The sequence below is a fragment of the Macaca nemestrina genome, chromosome 6 (genome assembly GCF_043159975.1).
Source record: "Macaca nemestrina isolate mMacNem1 chromosome 6, mMacNem.hap1, whole genome shotgun sequence".
Classification (NCBI taxonomy): Eukaryota; Metazoa; Chordata; class Mammalia; order Primates; family Cercopithecidae; genus Macaca; species Macaca nemestrina.
The window spans coordinates 50,518,064-50,536,275 of record NC_092130.1 but is presented as its reverse complement, the minus strand read 5'-3'; the positions used below and the strand labels follow the sequence as shown (position 1 = coordinate 50,536,275).

Sequence of the window (18,212 nt, the reverse complement as noted above, 5' to 3'; positions counted from 1 at the left end):
CGGTAACCAAAACAGCATGGTACTGGTACCAAAACAGAGATATAGACCAATGGAACAGAACAGAGCCTTCAGAAATAATACCACACATCCACAACCATCTGATCTTTGACAAACCTGACAAAAACAAGAAATGGGGAAAGGATTCCCTAATTAACAAATGGTGCTGGGAAAACTGGCTAGCCATATGTAGAAAACTGAAACTGGATACCTTCCTTACACCTTATACAAAAATTAATTCAAGATGGATTAAAGACTTAAATGTTAGACCTAAAACCATAAAAACCCTAGAAGAAAACCTAGGCAATACCATTCAGGACATAGGCATGGGCAAGAACTTCACGTCTAAAACACCAAAAGCGGTGGCAACAAAAACTAAAATTGACAAATGGGATCTAATTAAACTAAAAAGCTCTGCACAGCAAAATAAAATACCATCAGAGTGAACAGGCAACCAATAGAATGGGAGAAAATTTTTGCAATCTACTCATCTGACAAAGGGCTAATATCCAGAACCTACCAAGAACTCAAACAAATTTACAAGAAAAAAACAAACAACCCCATCAACAAGTGGACGAAGGATATGAACAGACATGTCTCAAAAGAAGACTTTTATGCAGTCAACAGACACATGAAAAAATGCTCATCATCACTGGCCATCAGAGAAATGCAAATCAAAACCACAGTGAGATACCATCTCACACCAGGTAGAATGGCGATCATTAAAAAGTCAGGAAAGAACAAGTGCTGGAGAGGATGTGGAGAAATAGGAACACTTTTACACTGTTGGTGGGACTGTAAACTAGTTCATCCATTGTGGAAGACAGTGTGGTGATTCCTCAGGGATCTAGAACTAGAGATACCATTTGACCCCGCCATCCCATTATTGGGTACATACCCAAAGGATTATAAATCATGCTGCTATAAAGACACATGCACACGTATGTTTATTTCGGCACTATTCACAATAGCAAAGACTTGGAACCAACCCAAATGTCCAACAATGATAGACTGGATTAAGAAAATGTGGCACATATACACCATGGAATACTATGCAGCCATTAAAAATGATGAGTTCGGCTGGGCGCGGTGGCTCACGCCTGTAATCCCAGCACTTTGGGAGGCCGAGACGGGTGCATCACGAAGTCAGGAGATCGAGACCATCCTGGCTAACACGGTGAAACCCCGTCTCTACTAAAAATACAAAAAAATTAGCCGGGCGTAGTGGCGGACGCCTGTAGTCCCAGCTACTCGGGAGGCTGAAGCAGGAGAATGGCGTGAACCTGGGAGGCAGAACTTGGAGTGAGCTGAGATCGCACCACCACACTCCAGCCTGGGCGACTGAGCAAGACTCCATCTCAAAATAAATAAATAAATAAATAAATAAATAAATAAATAATGAGTTCATGTCCTTTGTAGGGACATGGATGAAGCTGGAAACCATCATTCTCAGCAAACTATGGCAAGGACAAAAAACCAAACACCTCATGTTCTCACTCATAGGTGGGAATTAAACAATCGGAAATGGTATTTTCTTTAATTTAAAAAATGTTTTAGCTTCCCCCATCCTTTTAGTTTTAGTTGACATGTAATAATTGTGTATATTTATGGGATACAGAGTGATATTTTAATACATGTACATAATATATAATGATCAAATCAGGGTAATTAGCATATGATACCTATCACCTGAAACATTTTACCTTTCTTTGTGCTGTGAAAATGCAAAAATCTTCTCTTCTAGCTTTTTGGAAATATACAAAAATGATAATGAACCATATTCACCCTATGATGCTTCAGAACACCCAAACTCATTCCTCCTATCTAGCTGTGATTTTATATCCTTTATGCAAGCTCTCCTCCTTCTCCCACTTATGCTTCCCAGTCTCAAATACCCACAACTCTACTCTCTACTGGAACTGCATATATTAAGGAAAATAAAATGAAGTATATTAGTCAGATTAATTTCACATGTCTTTGCTTCGCAAAATGTGGCTACTAAAATTTTTAAAATTACATATGTGGATAATTTTATATCTCTACTGAACAGCACAGATCTATGGGACAGGAAAGGAAAACCAAGTAATTAACAGGGATTGACAATTAAAGCAACAGAAAGAAGGTGGCACATGCATTTTATTTTAAGTTTTCTGAGACAGGAAATATTGAATTGGAGATTATTCATATTTTAGGAAAGTAGTGAACGGAGCCAATTAAAAATTAAAGTCTTTTTTTTTTTTTTTTTAGCATAAATTCAGGTTAGTGATTAGGAACTCGAGATTTTGCAGCCCACTACCTAATCATAGACTATTACTACTTACAAAAACATTATGTGTAAATAGTCCCTTTTTCTTTGTAAAAGCTCAATTGGGTATTTTGCTTATGTCTCAGACTGTCATGGGGCCAAGAGGGGCTGGAAGAAGTGGATGTTTTTATTTCAATTGATTGCTTTTTGACCCTTTCCCAAGTGACAGGAGGAGTTTCATTCTTTCCTCTCAATTGATCTTCTCACTGATTGCTTAAACAAGTGGACCATCTCTTGGTTAGGTAAATCTGCAGAAAATAAATGAAGAGTATGTGCTGACCTTAAACAAATGAAGTCTTTTTTTAAAAAAAACCTTTTTATTATAGAGATCCAAATTTATCCAAAGATAATTGCCTACCCTAATAGTAATCAACACCTGGTCAATCAGACCTTAGTCACATCTACATCTCCCTCTATCCCATATATCTAAATCCCAGATATCATACCAGTTTATGAACATTTCAGTATGTATTTTAGAAAATAAGGACTCTTTCTATAAAAAACGAGGCTGCAATAGCATTATCATACCTAAAAAGTAATTCATGATTAATAAATCTTTGGTAGCATCAAATATCTGATCAGTGTAAAAAAATTTACTGCAACATTTTCATGGTGATTAAATGTAGATTAATACTAGGCCCAGAAACTTACCTAGTTTTATGATATGCTGTAAATAATTACCTTTTCATATTTCAATATATTAATTTTGATCATCTCCTCATGTGCTGATTTCTGAGAAAATAAAAATAGAATCAAATTGTTATCTTAGTATGTCTCTATAATTATAATACTCCTTGGCAATATCAAAAATATTTTGTAACACAATTTATCCCTTAGGAACAAACTGAATTACCATTATGATTATTAACCACTAGATGCCACAGTTGCTTCACACAAACGAAATTAACTCAGCCTTGATCTGTCAAGAAAAAATGATAACATTCAAAATAGCTTAGTAAAATCCTGATTCAAAGTGTCAGGACAAGTCTAATCTTGATTATAGCCTGTAGCAAAAGCATAAACTGAACATTCATTGACCTTTTACTTTCATAAATGATCAAAGAATGATTCCACCCTTTAAAGTCATTTGTGCCTTGTCTGTGATTTTAATGTTATTAGGAACCTTTTCCAATTAGTTTTAATATCTAATGTAGTTCCATTAAAGTAGTCTGCTCAAAGACTTTCTGCTAAGTATAGCAGACTTTGTCTTGGGGTGGTTGACATTAAAGTCTTTCCAAAGCCACAGGAACACAACCTCTACAAGAAGAAATCTGTCTTCACTGTGAATCCAGATGATACCTTATGTTCCAGTAGTTACAACTCAGAGAAGGCGGCAAATAATTCATATGTTACTGTAGTCTAATATGGACATATTTGAAATTGTTAAAGGGTTTAGGAAAGACAGAAAATCAGTTTTGTAATTTTCTTTGTAAACTATTATAATTTTAGGAGGATTTTATTATTGCTTTTTTCTCAAAATCCACTACTGAGTTGCTTCACAGAGATTTTATGAGATGGTTCACAAGTATACTTATTGGTACATTCTTGCTTAGATAAGAACAGCAACTATATGAGACATTTTTCCCAGAGTTATTATTATAGAATTACCTGTATTTGTGTATTCTTTCTTCTAACATAGTATATAGATTTTGTTATGTTTTGGTATGCAACTATGTTTATTTTTCTTCATTGTTAGTTCCATGAAAATTTCCTCCTCAACAACTCTTATATCCAATTGAAATTTTTTTTCTTAAATTATTCCTATAACTTATTACTTAATGTTGTGAAAATAAAAAAGTGAGTTCTTGATAGAGATTTCCCAGAAAATTACCTCCTGTAAAATCATGTATCTTCAGAACAAAAGTGAGTACGAGAAAATTACTTTACTGACTTTGGGAAATTCCCACAGATAACGACAGGAATCTCAATACCTATAAAATTAAATTTATATAAAAATCTTTTCCCAAAGCTTCTATTTATTACAAATAAGGAAAGGGGTAGATGCTGTGCGGGAAGAACAAAAAAGAGGCTTGTTTTTTCCCTTCTATTCTAAAGTGATGGGGTCACTTCAATAAAGATTTCAATGTTTTATCTAATTCTACCCTTGTCCCACTCTAGTTTATTTTCTCCCCATAGGAGCTAGAATGATCCTTGTAAACAATAAATAAAAACCAGATCACTACTCTACACAACAGCTTCATTGTCACTTGGAATCAAAGCCAAAGTCTTTATGAATGTCTGCAAGGATCTACATATGCACTGTCCAATATGGTAGTCCCTAACCACTTGTGTCTATTGAACATCGGAAATGTGGCTAGTCTGAATTCAGATGTGCTGTAAGTGGAGAGCACAAAATGGTTTTGAAAAATTAGTATCAATAAAAAGAATGTAAAATATCTCCTGATATTTTGGATATATTAAGTTGAATAAAAAGTATTAAAATCAATTTCATCTGTTTTTAAATGAGGCTTCTAGAAAAAAACTAAATTATATGTCTTGCATTTGCGGCTCACATTATAATTCTATTCAGCACTGACCTAAATTATCAACAAGTCATCCACTGCCTCCTTTTTCCAATCTACTTTGGCCTCTGCTGCTTCTCAATATAACATGTCTGTGTCAAAGACTTGTGTTAGCTACTCCTTCTCCTTGAAAAATATTATTTCAGATATCTTCAGGATTAGTTTCCTCACTTTTTCCTGTTCTCTGCTAAAATTATCAGACAGAACTTTCCTGACCTATCAGTTTTAAGTGGCCTCACCCAACACATAATACACTCACTATCCTTCTCTATTTTTTAAATAAACACTTACACCAACATATTACATGTATTTATTTCTTTATATGTAAAAATACTTCATATACACACATGCGTTTGTGTGTGTGTGTGTGTACCCATGAAGTCAGGACTTTGTTTTGTTTACTTCTGCTTCTCAGTAATAGTGTCTGCCTTACAGTAGATACTAAGTATCTGTTAAATAAATGAAAATATGAAATGTAATAAAAATTAGATGATAGATACCATGAGAGAGAGGTTTTAGCATGAGGGAAGGGATTAGAAATGAGGAGAACATTTGCCAAGCATCTACAATGAACTAAACATTGTGCTAAGCACTTCATATAGTACATTAATAAAGCCTCACAGAAATGAATTTACAAATGAGAAATCCAAAACTTAGAGAATTTTCATAACTTGCCCAAGGTCACTTGCCTCATATGTAACATCACTTCACTGACTTTCATTTTATTTGAATATTTTCTAGTGCCTTCCCTGATTCCCAGACTAAATTAGATGCTCTTATAAATATTCTCAGAGTACTCTGTATTTCTGTTCATATCATTTATCACCATTGTAATTCATTTCATAGTGTGATGTTTAATGTCTGTCTTCTTCAATGCACTATAAGTTTCATGATGGGAAGTACTGAATAGTTTGTTGACATCTCCATGTCCAGAGCCTTCCACCTTGTCTAATGTTTAATCTCTAATATACACTTGTTGAATAAGTGAATGAAATTAACTTTCTCCCCAAATATTCCGAACAGTTGATGAATGGGTTAGTTATGCCCAATGAGAATTAATGATTTTGTAGATCAACTACATGAATGACATCCATTACCATAAACTCCAGTTGAATACTGCAGGGGAGAGGGTACTGGTGTGTGGGTGGACTTATTTGTCCTTCACTGTTGACCATATGCAATAGGAAATCCTCTGGAAATGTGCTGTCCTACATGGTAACCCCTAGCCACATGGGGCTATTTAAATAAAAAGTAATTAAAATTAAATAAAATGAAAACTCATTTTGTCAATCACACTAGTCACCTTTCAATGCTCCATAATTTTATGCGGCTACTGTCTTATCAGAACAAATAAAAAAAATTTCCATGATAGTGAAAGTTCTATTGACTAGTACTATTCTAGAAATTTTAAAACGGCTTTGGGAAGATATATTTTCAAATCAGAAGGGGTCTGTTTGACTAGCTTTGTATTCTAACTAAACTTCAACTTTGAGAGAGTCTAATAATCTGTATTCCCAAGTGTCTCTGGGCAAAACCTAGATGTGGAAAAGGAGCTTCATTGTCCAGCAGATGAAACATTCAGTCAGACGTGCTCATGCACAGCCAGTGACCGGTGTGGAAAGAACCATTCCTCCAAGGACTCCAGGCAGGCCTAGTGTTCCAGGGACGCTGCCAGCACCTCGCTGGATCGAGCCATTATGTCTAATGCCATTCAATACCATCCCCTTGCGTTTGATGTCTAAAACAGAAGACTGAAATTTGAAGAGAAGGGCGGGCTTGGGATGCCAAAAGCACCCCAGACTATAGCTTTATGCACAACCTTTAGAGAGAAATTTGTTAATGCTCCCTTCTTCAAAATGTCATATACCTTCAGGTAATTTCTTCCTAACGTAACTAAGTCACAATGATTTTGGCCAATACAGCTTAACTTTTTTTGGGATTCTGTTGCTGGAGAACTTTCCTCCCTCATTGGAGAGGTAAAATTTTCCTGTCTTTGCCTTAGAAAATAAAACGGTTCATAGGCAAGAATAAAAATCGTATCTTCCATTTTATTTTTTGATTAAGTTCACTTATTTTGTGGGGGTAAGACTTTCTTCTCTTTGGATCTTCAGGGTATTGGCCCTGTGAATGTGTGCCCATTTCTCCACTATTTGACAGTCTCACTGAGCCAATCTTCTACCAAGACTGAAAATAGACCATGGTTCTCATTTCTAGAACAGCTATCATCAGGAGAGCCGAGGGGGAGACCATTAGGCAGCCTCACGTTTTCCAACTCAACAGGTGGACATGGGATTTTTACGTTCTTTGGGGATTGAACCCCCAGTCACCATCATCTCCCTCAGCCTTTCAGGGTAAGTATTTCCAATCCCTCAGAGATTTTCTTAGGAGAGACTCCAAACGACAATGGTACTTCTGTGATGGACTGAGGAGAGCTGGTGGAGGATGCAGGTAGGAGGGAAGTTAGGCTGGGAGGAGAGGTGCTGGGATGGGACGTTGGGTTTCCTGACAAATGACCGAGTAGAGAGAGAAGGCGCGGAGGGGCAGCGGTAAGAACAACGTGGAAAGGACGGAAAACGCGAAGAGTGGCGCCCTGGCAGACCTGGGGCGGGGCAGAGTGGGAAGGGTCACGCCAGGACGTACCCGGCTGTGGGCCGGGGGAGGAGAGCCCGGAGGGACAGCAACGAACTTAGTGGGGGCTCCCGGACCCGAGCTCCGCCGATGAGGTCAGCGGAGCCTAGGCGCCGGGAGGAGGCCAGTAGAGCCCCCAGACACGAGTGTCGGGAGGCCAGCGGAGGGGCGGGATGGGACGGGAAATGGGACGAAGAGCAAGAGCTGGGGGAGGAGGGAAGAGGGGGCGTCGGCGCTGCAAGCCGGAGGCGGCCCGACAGGGATCGTTTCCTTCCGGAGAGGAGGCCGGCTCTGGACTGAGGCGCGGACGGGGGCCGTCCAAGGGCGGGTGACGGGGAAATACTGCGGCCCGCGCTTCCCTCCGGCTGGCAGCGGTGCCGCCTGCGGCTCCCCCTCCGGGCCAGCTCGGAGCCCGGCGGCGGGGGGAGCGGGAGGCGGGAGCGAGGGCGGGGGCTCGGGAAGAAGAGAGGAGGGAGGGCCCAGGCGCGCCAGTGACAGGGTGGCAGCCTAGGAGCGGACGCGTTGCCGCCGCCGCTGCTCCTCCTCCTCCTGCAGCTCCTCTCGCTGCCGCCGCCGCCGCCACCGTCGCCGCCGGGAGAAGTTTCACTCCCGACCCTCGCTCGGAGCCCCGGCCCAGAGCCGAGCGAGAGCCTGGCAGGCAGCTGCAGCCCGCGGCAGTCGAGGCGTCCGCGGCGCTCCGACCTCCAGCCGGTGTCGGCGCCTAGGCGGCGGGCTGCGGCCGGGGCTGGGGGCGCAAAGGCGGAGGAGGGGCGGGTGTGAGCCGGGGAACCCGCGTGCCCCGCCGCGGCAGCCCAGCGAGCGTCCGCGCCCGGGGCAGCCGCGATGGCTGTGCGCTCCCGCCGCCCGTGGATGAGCGTGGCATTAGGGCTGGTACTGGGCTTCACCGCCGCGTCCTGGCTCATCGCCCCCAGGGTGGCGGAGCTGAGCGAGAGGAAGAGACGCGGCTCCAGCCTCTGCTCCTACTACGGTCGCTCCGCGGCTGGCCCCGGCGCCGGCGCTCAGCAGCCGCTCCTCCAGCTCCAGTCCCGGCCACGGCAGGAGCAGTCGCCGCCCCCCGCGCGCCAGGAGCTCCAGGGGCCACCGCTGCCCGAGGCAGCCCCCGGAATCACCAGTTTTCGAAGTAGCCCCTGGCAGCAGCCACCTCTGCTGCAGCAGCGGCGGCGAGGACGCGAGCCTGAGGGTGCGACGGGGCTTCCCGGTGCTCCAGCGGCCGAGGGGCAACCCGAGGAGGAGGACGGGGGCGCGGCTGGGCAGCGGAGAGGCGGCCGGCCAGGGAGTAGCCACAACGGCAGCGGGGACGGGGGTGCTGCCGCCCCGAGCGCCCGAACCCGGGACTTCCTATACGTGGGGGTGATGACCGCGCAGAAGTACCTGGGCAGCCGCGCGCTGGCCGCGCAGCGGACCTGGGCGCGTTTCATCCCCGGCCGCGTGGAGTTCTTTTCCAGCCAGCAGCCCCCCAACGCCGGCCAGCCCCCGCCACCCCTGCCTGTCATCGCGCTGCCGGGTGTGGACGACTCCTATCCTCCCCAGAAAAAGTCCTTCATGATGATCAAGTACATGCACGACCACTACCTGGACAAGTATGAGTGGTTCATGCGCGCCGACGACGATGTCTACATCAAAGGTGACCTCCCTGCGCCGGCTTTCCAGCCTGTCCGCCTCCCCAACTCCTTTTTCTGTAACCGGCCCTAGCCCCTGCCCAGCCCCTCCGCTGCTTCTCTGCCAGCACGTGCTCCCGGCTCCCACAGGCCCTGGCCCGCCCTCCCCACCCCTTGCATCCGCCCATAATTCATAGCCCGTTCCTCCTCTTCTGCAATCTGGACCCTTCTCACACCTGCCTGGCTTTATTCGCCTTCCTCACTTGCTGTTTTCGGTGCCGCCTCGCTCTTGTCCCTCAGTCTTTACCGTGTGGGAGAGGTTAGAAAAGGGACCGTAGAGCTAAACCAAAGGCCATTCCCACTCTGCCCTCCTCTGAAAGCCCCTGCTAATGGTAGTTTCCCCAATCGGTCCAGAGGGGCGTGGTCTTTGGTGCAGGAAGGGAAGACGGAGGATGCTGGCTACAACCAGTTTGGAGATCCAGTGTTCTTGCTTTGAATCTTGCTCTTTTGTTTAAACTGGATCTAGCGCACTTTTGGAACTGCTCAGATTGAGGAATCATCTTCGCTGTCCGGGACCCTTTCCTACGTGTTCCCTTCCCTTTGGCTCAACTCTCCACACACTGGGAGTCCCTGGCCATCCCCACCGCCCTAGCACGCTGCTCTTTCCAGCCACTACAGCGCAGCACCAAGCCGTCTCCCATCCCCCGCCACACCTCAATAAAACCCTGAGAGGATGGGCATATTGTAAGGAATTAGTGGTGGGGAAGAAGAGGAAAGCACCCACTGATAAGCCAGACCCCGGGAACAGCAGACTGTACTAGCACACACTAGTACTGGTTCCTTTCCAGTGCATTTTGGTGGCCGCGGTGATAAGCAGAGGCTGGAAGTTCTTCCCAGAACCACAGGCAGCCACAGCAAGAAAAAACTTTTTTGTCAGTTTAAAAGAGGCGCGGTCTTTTTCCCGGAATGTGGGCGGCTCTGGACAGAGAATTTCTAAACTCAGCGGATCAAAGTTCTTTAGGTCAGGGAAGTGAATCTTTCCGGTCCAGCCAGTTGCAGAGATGGGGAGGAACGCAAGGGAAGCAGCAGGGTTGTACTGAATGAGGTTTCTCTGAGCTTTCCACATTTCCTAGCTTCTTGGTCAAAGGGGGGCAGCCCTTCCTTATTTTATGCCTCTACTCAGATAGAGTAGAGGCATACTTATTTTATGCCTCTACTCTATCTGAATCAGGAGAAAGCCTTGCTGCTTTCTCCTGATTCAGATAGTACTTTTCACACAATGCAAGAAAAACAAACAAAAAGCCAAACAATAAACCCTAACTGTCACATTTTGGCACAAGGAATTAGTGTAATCATAATAACTAGAGATCTCTTGGGTTTGGATTGGAAGGAGGGAAGTCACTCTAGAGCTGATTGGAATAAAAAGTACTGATAATTGGATACAAAAATAAAGAATGGTCCCATGACATTTTTAACAGTGATATTTAGGATTGACTCAAAGAAAAAAGCGTCCTCTACTTTAAGTTCCTTATCTTGGATGTGTCAAAATTTCAAAGGTTTCCTAGCAGAAGTTTGCCACACTTTGCAGAGAATTTATAAAATGCATCAACAGCATCTACTTCTTTCATTTGTTTTAATGCTTTGAAAGATTGTCCTTCAGAACATTAAAATGGCATATTATTTCAATTTCTATTAAGAATGAAATGTATTTTGTATTAAGAACCCAATAATAGCTAAAACTCATTGAGATACAAGGGGCAAGGCATGGGATCAAGATAATGACTGCAGATGCTGTGCTCATCAAAAATGGCAGTAAAGATGCTGACTGGGAGTATGAAGAAGGTGACTCTCTACTTATTCCAGTGTATCACTTAGAATACCAAGTGCTTCTGAACTGTTTTACCCGCAAAATTTTATTTTTAAAAGTTTTTTTCCTGAACTTACAAACTACAAGTGAAACCAATTACACTAATTTTTGGCAAACTTTTTTTTCTAAAAAGGTGCCTTCTCAAATTAAATTTCAAGACAGGTTTGATTCAAACACCCTCCAAAACTGTGTGGGTTGTATATGACTGAAGTTTAATTAATGGCTAAACACCGAACTAAACCAATTATGAGTAAAAAATAATTATTAGGTGTCAACAGTCAGCCAAAACAATGCTAAATACCATTATTTAATATTATTTTATATTCCTGGGAACTTTTTGTTACTTCAAATATATTGAGAAACCTGTCTTTACTTTCCTTGTTATTATTTCACCTTTTACAGAAAATTGTGATTGTCAGAGCTGTTAAGGTTTTTCAGTGACCTTAAGAAGCTGATATAATTTTAATATGTTTTAATTAATAAATATGAATTAGTGTTTTCAAAATAATAGAATATTGGAAGAGGTTTTTTCTTCTGTTCAATTGTGTAAGACTGAGGAGTTTAAGCACAATGTTTAAAGTTCTGCCCCTTACCTTGTACATTATAAGTGATTATGAAATAAGGAGACATAGTAATTGTTGCCTTTCTTTTTGTAGGTGATAAGTTAGAAGAGTTTCTTAGATCACTAAACAGCAGTAAGCCTCTCTACCTGGGGCAGACTGGCCTGGGGAATATTGAAGAGCTTGGAAAGCTGGGACTGGAGCCTGGGGAGAACTTCTGTATGGGAGGACCTGGCATGATCTTTAGCCGAGAAGTTCTCAGGAGGATGGTGCCACATATTGGTGAATGCCTTAGAGAAATGTACACGACTCACGAGGATGTGGAAGTAGGAAGATGCGTTCGCCGTTTTGGTGGGACTCAGTGTGTCTGGTCTTATGAGGTAAGCCTTGAGCTGTGATGAAAATGTTCACATAGTACATGTATATGCCTTTTTATAATCTAGGGCAGCAATTCTATTCATTGTCTCTGTATCTTTGTATCTACTTGAAAGTGATAGTAGCAGCCCTTTGGGGATACAAGAGTGGGAGATAACTTTCTCATTAGGTGTCAGGGCCTGTCTGAGACTTTGTTATTAGCATGCCCCTTAACTTCAAGCAGTGGCCTATACTTATGGCCACATCTCTGGAACATTCTTATATCCTCCTCTGCTTGATTTATTGGTGCTTATATACACGTGAATCTATTTCTCTTCTCTAACAAGGGTGTAATTTTACTCCTCTCTTCAGCTGTAGCCTTTAGCATTTGGTACTGTGCCTTTTTATTTTATTTTATTTTTGGTTAGGTGTGTAATGGCATCTCTTTGTTTTTAAATGGTTAAAATCTGAAGTTTCTTTGGATATTTTCCAGTGGAAATTTAACATATTTTTAAAGGTATTAGAAAAGTAAACTAATAGTGTATCACTTATGGTAGATGTATTCACAAAATTCCAATCACTGTATTTCCTTAGGCATATAAAAGGAATGAGTTGTCTGGAAAAAAAGCAGAAGTTTAAATGGTGTTCAGTAGCTGCTTAGTATTTTTGACAGATTCCCTAAAATTTGTTTATGTCTATTTCTATGCTATTTTCTGAAGAGGAACAATTATTTAAATAATCTTAGCTATTTATTTGTTGCCGTGATCATTTTTATGAAATACTTTGAGATTTTTTCCTTCAGAAATTGATTTTGAAATGTAACAACATTTTATTTAAAATACACTTCCTAATAGATAATTTTTATAAAAATTTATTTAACATTAAAATAATGTATTGTCTTTAGTATAGTTTGGTTTTCAAGTAGTTGGAATTTAGTATTATTTTAGCTACAGAGTGCACAGCTTTGTAAATTATATCTTAACTCCTTTGTTTATGTTTTCAAATTTTTCATGTCACTTAGTATAGAAGAAACATTTTATGGAAATATGTTCCCTGTGAAGTCACTAAATACACAGTTTCATTTGTTTTTCTTGTAAGTGTAGTCTCACTTTAGTTAATTTTGCTTTCTCTTTTATGCTTTGTGGTATTTATACTTTGGGGACATATTTTATACATTACAGAAAGTAAAAATTATTAGTCATTTGAAATAGGCATGAAAATTTAAAATGATTAGGTTGCTAATTTATTTTGATAATAAAATGGTAATTTGTAAAAACCATCCTACAACTACCCTTTAGGATAAAAATTTATGTAAAAACATTACAGTTTAGAGACAGGTCATCTAGAATAAACTCAATAAAATATTTCTTCCTTTGTTATAAAACAAAGTAAAAGACAAAAATATTTAATACAGAGAACATATTCAGTTGATTTTGTTTACATAATGTTATTATTTTGCAGATATTTACTTTACATGGATAAGTAAAAACATATTTGTATGGATAAGTAAAAAAATCTCATCTGTAGTTAACAATATAGATGGGAAATTATTGTTTTATATGATACTTTATTACCTTAATATAATATATAAAATTTTAACCAAGATAGTGTTTAAACATTCTTCTTTTCAAGTTCTCATTGATTCTGCTATGAAGGCCTAGTCTTCACCTAGCATTCCATTCCTTCATGTTCAAGAGAGTAAGATATGCACAAAATTGGGAGCTCAAAAATTGATTTAATATTTTATTTATAATATAGGCCTTTGTCCTGGTTAAAGTGAAGAGAAGTTATATTATAGATGTGCACCCTGTCTGTTAGAATAAGTGCAATCTTAGATCCTTTTATTAACTGATGTAAGAGGAAACAAAAGAGATTCCAAGTCTTACAGGCTGTAACCTGGTGAATATAACACTTTCAGTACTTTTTGTAATACATTTGAATTTAGACTGACACTTGACCATCACTGACTTACGAATCTGTATAAAACTAAACTAATCATCTCAACATGTTTCCCTAGCATTAGAAAATGTTTTCTAGATAACTACTGTTGACTTTATGTTTTTCTAAGCTATTATATAGAATTTACTTTGTTTTGGGATTTCAGTCTTTAAAGGAGCTATTTAAACAGTATTAATTTAAAGGACGCATTGATTTAATTATAATACAAAGTCTCAAAAGTCTTACGTAGAGAAGTGATGGTAAATTTTATTACCAAGAGATATGTGAAAAAGCATTGTTAGCAAAATTAATAAAGATATATATACAAAGAAATGATATCTAAATTTTAATACTAGAATGTGTTCTGTGTTTCATGAGACACCTAAGTAGGTAACTTGGGGCACAGCTAAACTGGGTATAACATTCACAGATGCCATACTTCACTTTCTAATTTGGATTTTATGTTAGTGGAAATGATGTCCATGTATGATACTGTTCATATTATATAGAAAGATTGGTCTATTCTACTCCAGGTTGGCATTCTCAGTAAAGGTGAGATTTTACATCTGCTCATTAAAAAAGCTATGAAATTGATCATTACTTTTTTCCCATAGTTCTTTTAAAAGCACTATCTGCGATAGAATTTTCGTAAAAATTTAAATTTCCTTTATCTATCCCTTTCACAAATTTTACAATTTTTTTTGTTTGTTTGTTTATCCTCCTAATAAAAGTTCTTTCAGAGTTGAGAGTCTTGTTAAGACAGCATGTTCATGATTTTTGAGTTTGAATAGATCAAATGTTCATGATAGAATGTCATCTTTTAAAAATGGTGAACACGCTTGCAGATCTTATAAAAAGAGAATTGTAAGATTATTAAATAAAATATATAATTGTTAGTTTTCCTTGAATATAAGTTATATTCTTTATAAAATCTAGGAATGAAGCTTCCAGTATTATTCTTAACTGCTAAACTGAAATTACTTTCTCTGTGTTTGTATGTACCATTAAAAATATATTGTAAAAGAGAAAGAGAAAGAGAGAGAAAGATGATGGGGGGATTTGAACTGGGGTTTGAGCCACCATTTTAACATTTACTAGTTTAATTGTCTTTCGCAGGTTACTTCTTTAAGTCTTGTGTAATTCAGCTGAAAGTAGAGTTTATAAGAGCATTTATCTCATACATTTCAGAAAAGATTAGGTGAAATGATCCATGTAAAGCCCTTAAGGTAGTGTCTGGCACATGGTACATTTTCAATAGATGTTAGTTTTTATTGTTCTAATGTTATAGATATCACGTACTGTATTATACAACATGGATTCATATATTTCCCGTAATAATTATTAGTAATGGATGGGTGATTCATTTATATCAAAAAGGTCAAAATAAAAAATGAATTCTCAGAGAGTTAAGCTTTTTTTGGTAAAGAATAAGAAACCAGTATGTTGCAGTATTTTAGAAATATGAGGAATTCAGCATTAGTGAAACTTACTGTGAAATATAGACACCTGTTTTAAAAATGCATTACAAATATTTGTTTCAGTCTTTGCACCTAATATGTATAAGATATATATATAACTGAATTTGAGGATGTTGTGTGGAAAATATTACCTAACAAATTATTATTTAATATACATATGTAAAGAATCCCAAACAGATCTACGTAAGGAAAAATATTACTGTATAGATTTCTAAATTAATTGCCAGAACAATGGCCGCCTTTTTTGAGTTTCTCTGGCATCTTCAGTAGGGAAGAAAGTCCCGGTGTACCTCAGGTCTTTGAGGTAATGATCTGCAGCTTCCGGCCTTTCTCACAATAAGGCCCAGGTGGTCTGAGGAAGTCTGTCTTGCTTGTTGGTCTCTTGCTCTTTTTCTCTGTCTTTTCTGCTCACTTTTTCTATTTCCTTCCGCTTGAGTGATAAATTTCAAATGTATTTTGATATGTACTGCTTTTCATCAGGTTCCTAGTAAATTAATGTGCTCATAAAGGCCAACCTAGGTATCTTAAAAGATCACAGGATGTGCACCCAGACCGCAGTAGATCACAGTTAGGGCTCCAACATGGCCTGACCTGTTCAGAATAAAGAGGCCTTTGGTTGAGGGTGAGCCTTACACAGACTGGTTCTTTGTGTGCCTGTGATCACTGGAGAGTCTAAATTGAGATTCTCCCTTTCCCACCTGGGATTGAGGCATCTTGTTTTAAGGCCATATGGCAGATGTTAATAATCAACAGACTTCATGGGTTATACCTCAAACTTTATAAGCAAAGATTACTAACTGAATGAAGCATGCATGCTCATGAAGAAGTCATTCTATTCTATTCACTCTGCAAGTGTTAGAATTTATTGGCCTCTCCTGTTGGCAAAGATCACACTTTTGGTTGAGCTCTATCTTGGCTACTGCTTTTCTAGAGCTGCAATCTGGCAGTTTGGGAGACTGCATATGGCTCTTAAACATTGTTTGGCACATAGAGTATTTTAAGGTTTTTGTTTTTGTTTTTGTTTTTTGACATCTTTAGCAGAGGCAGGCAATCTACAGTTCCTTTCATGTCCTGTTATTGTCTGTAAGACTCTTCCTGCACGTTTATTTTCCCTTCCTGGCTTATGTAGGCGTAAAAGTTTTGATCTTTTGAACTGGACAATCCATATATTGCAAGTTTCATGATAATATTCTCTAGAAAATGAAGTGATTTTCCAGTGATACTGAGAGGTATATTTTAAATATTTTAATTTATGGAAGAGTTAATATGTTATAAATTTGGCCATTAAAATTGTATTATTATATAACATAGTTACATTTTATTATAGATATGTTTTTAGTAAATAACAAAAATATTCTCACTGTTAAAAATTATTTATACATCCATGTTCATTTTATGTATTAGCAGAACTGAAAGTTTTGTTTTTTGATTTTGTTTTTAACATGATCATTTATATTCAAATCATAAAATAATTTTAATTCTGATGGTTATTCTTCTCCCTTTGAAGGAGTTTTGCATTTTTTCTAAGAGTCAGCTTAAGAAAAGTTTGTATTTATCATTTTAATGTTTGCACTAAAATAGAGCCAAAGAAGATATCAGTTTCATTCAATTAAATGTTATTTCAAAGACAACAGAGTTCTATGTTGGTAAAAATATTTCTCTGTAGTTTTAAAAATTATTTCGTAAGACTAACTAGATTTTTATTAGACTTCTTAAAGTGATAATTTTACACTAGAATGTTTTATGTTCAATCTTAGTTCCTTAAAGTCTGTAAACACCCTAGGAAATTACATTATTTCACAAAAGGATATATTCTGGCAGTGTTTTCCTGAGCTGGTAAGTAGTATCAGAAGGCTGTACCATAAGAAACTGAACTATCAATAAGTTCTTAATAACAAATTTTTAAGGTTAAAATATCTGTGTTATTCTTACAGGGCTGCTGCACATCCTTCTTAGCTTCCTATTCCATATACATTTCACTCTTTTTTTTTTTTGACACGGAGTTTCACTCTTGTCGTCTAGGCTGGAATGCAATGGTTCGATCTTGGCTCACTGCAACCTCCCCTGCCCAGGTTCAAGTGATTCTCCTGCCTCAGCCTCCCGAATAGCTGGTATTACAGACATGCACCACCACGCCCAGCTAACTTTATATTTTTTTAGTAGAGATGGGGTTTCTCCATGTTGGTTAGGCTTGCCGTGAACTCCCGACCTCAGGTAATCTGCCTACCTTGGACTCCCAAAGTGATGGGATTACAGGCATGAGCCACTGTGCCCGGCCAAATTTCCCTCTTTTCTAATGTTGATTTTACTCAATCATGAACATGTTTATGTCCCCAAAGTATATTCATATATATGAAAAATATAAAGCAGGGATTTTTATTTTAAAATTCAGTCTTTCAAAATCTTTTCTTGGTCTGATTCAGTCACAATTTAGTTTTTAACTTTACTAAAAGCAGTAAGCTTCTCACACCTACTCTTCCCACTCCCATCCCACTTGTCAGATGAAATCATCATGCATTGATTTTGTAGAACTTCTTTTCTTCCACACTGTTTTCTTCATTATACAAAACAAAATTGCATTCTGAGTTGATGGAAAAGCATGATATGGCAAGCATTGTAGGCTTAGATAGTTCATTTTTATCACTAACTGATGTCTTATCACCTAAATTGTGACAATTTATGCTTTCCAAGAAGATGATTTCCTACAATTATGAAAAATGTTAAGTTTGGAAGATGCCTGCAGGCAATTTGAAGCTCTATAATAACAAAAATACTCATATTAATTTAAAAACTTTGAATATTCTTTCTCTTTAATTGATCACAAACATTCTAACGTCCTGAAATAATTCCAGGTCAGTTTCCTACTTTCCCTTTCTTTGTCTTGGTCTCCAAAAAGCTATGTTTTGGGAAACATTTATTTTAGTCTCTTTTCTATCTAGTGAAT

General features: G+C 39.0%; 1 protein-coding gene across 1 annotated transcript in view; it reads left to right on the top strand.

The window, feature by feature from the left end:
* Positions 1 to 7,943: 7,943 nt before the first annotated feature.
* Positions 7,944 to 18,212, top strand: part of LOC105467207 (chondroitin sulfate synthase 3) — a 292,371-nt gene continuing 282,102 nt past the window's right edge. Inside the window, exons 1-2 of the mRNA XM_011716697.3 lie at positions 7,944 to 9,097; positions 11,595 to 11,878. Coding sequence (XP_011714999.1) covers positions 8,296 to 9,097; positions 11,595 to 11,878 — 1,086 coding nt within the window. The 5' untranslated portion in view covers positions 7,944 to 8,295. The remainder of the gene's footprint in view (positions 9,098 to 11,594; positions 11,879 to 18,212) is intronic.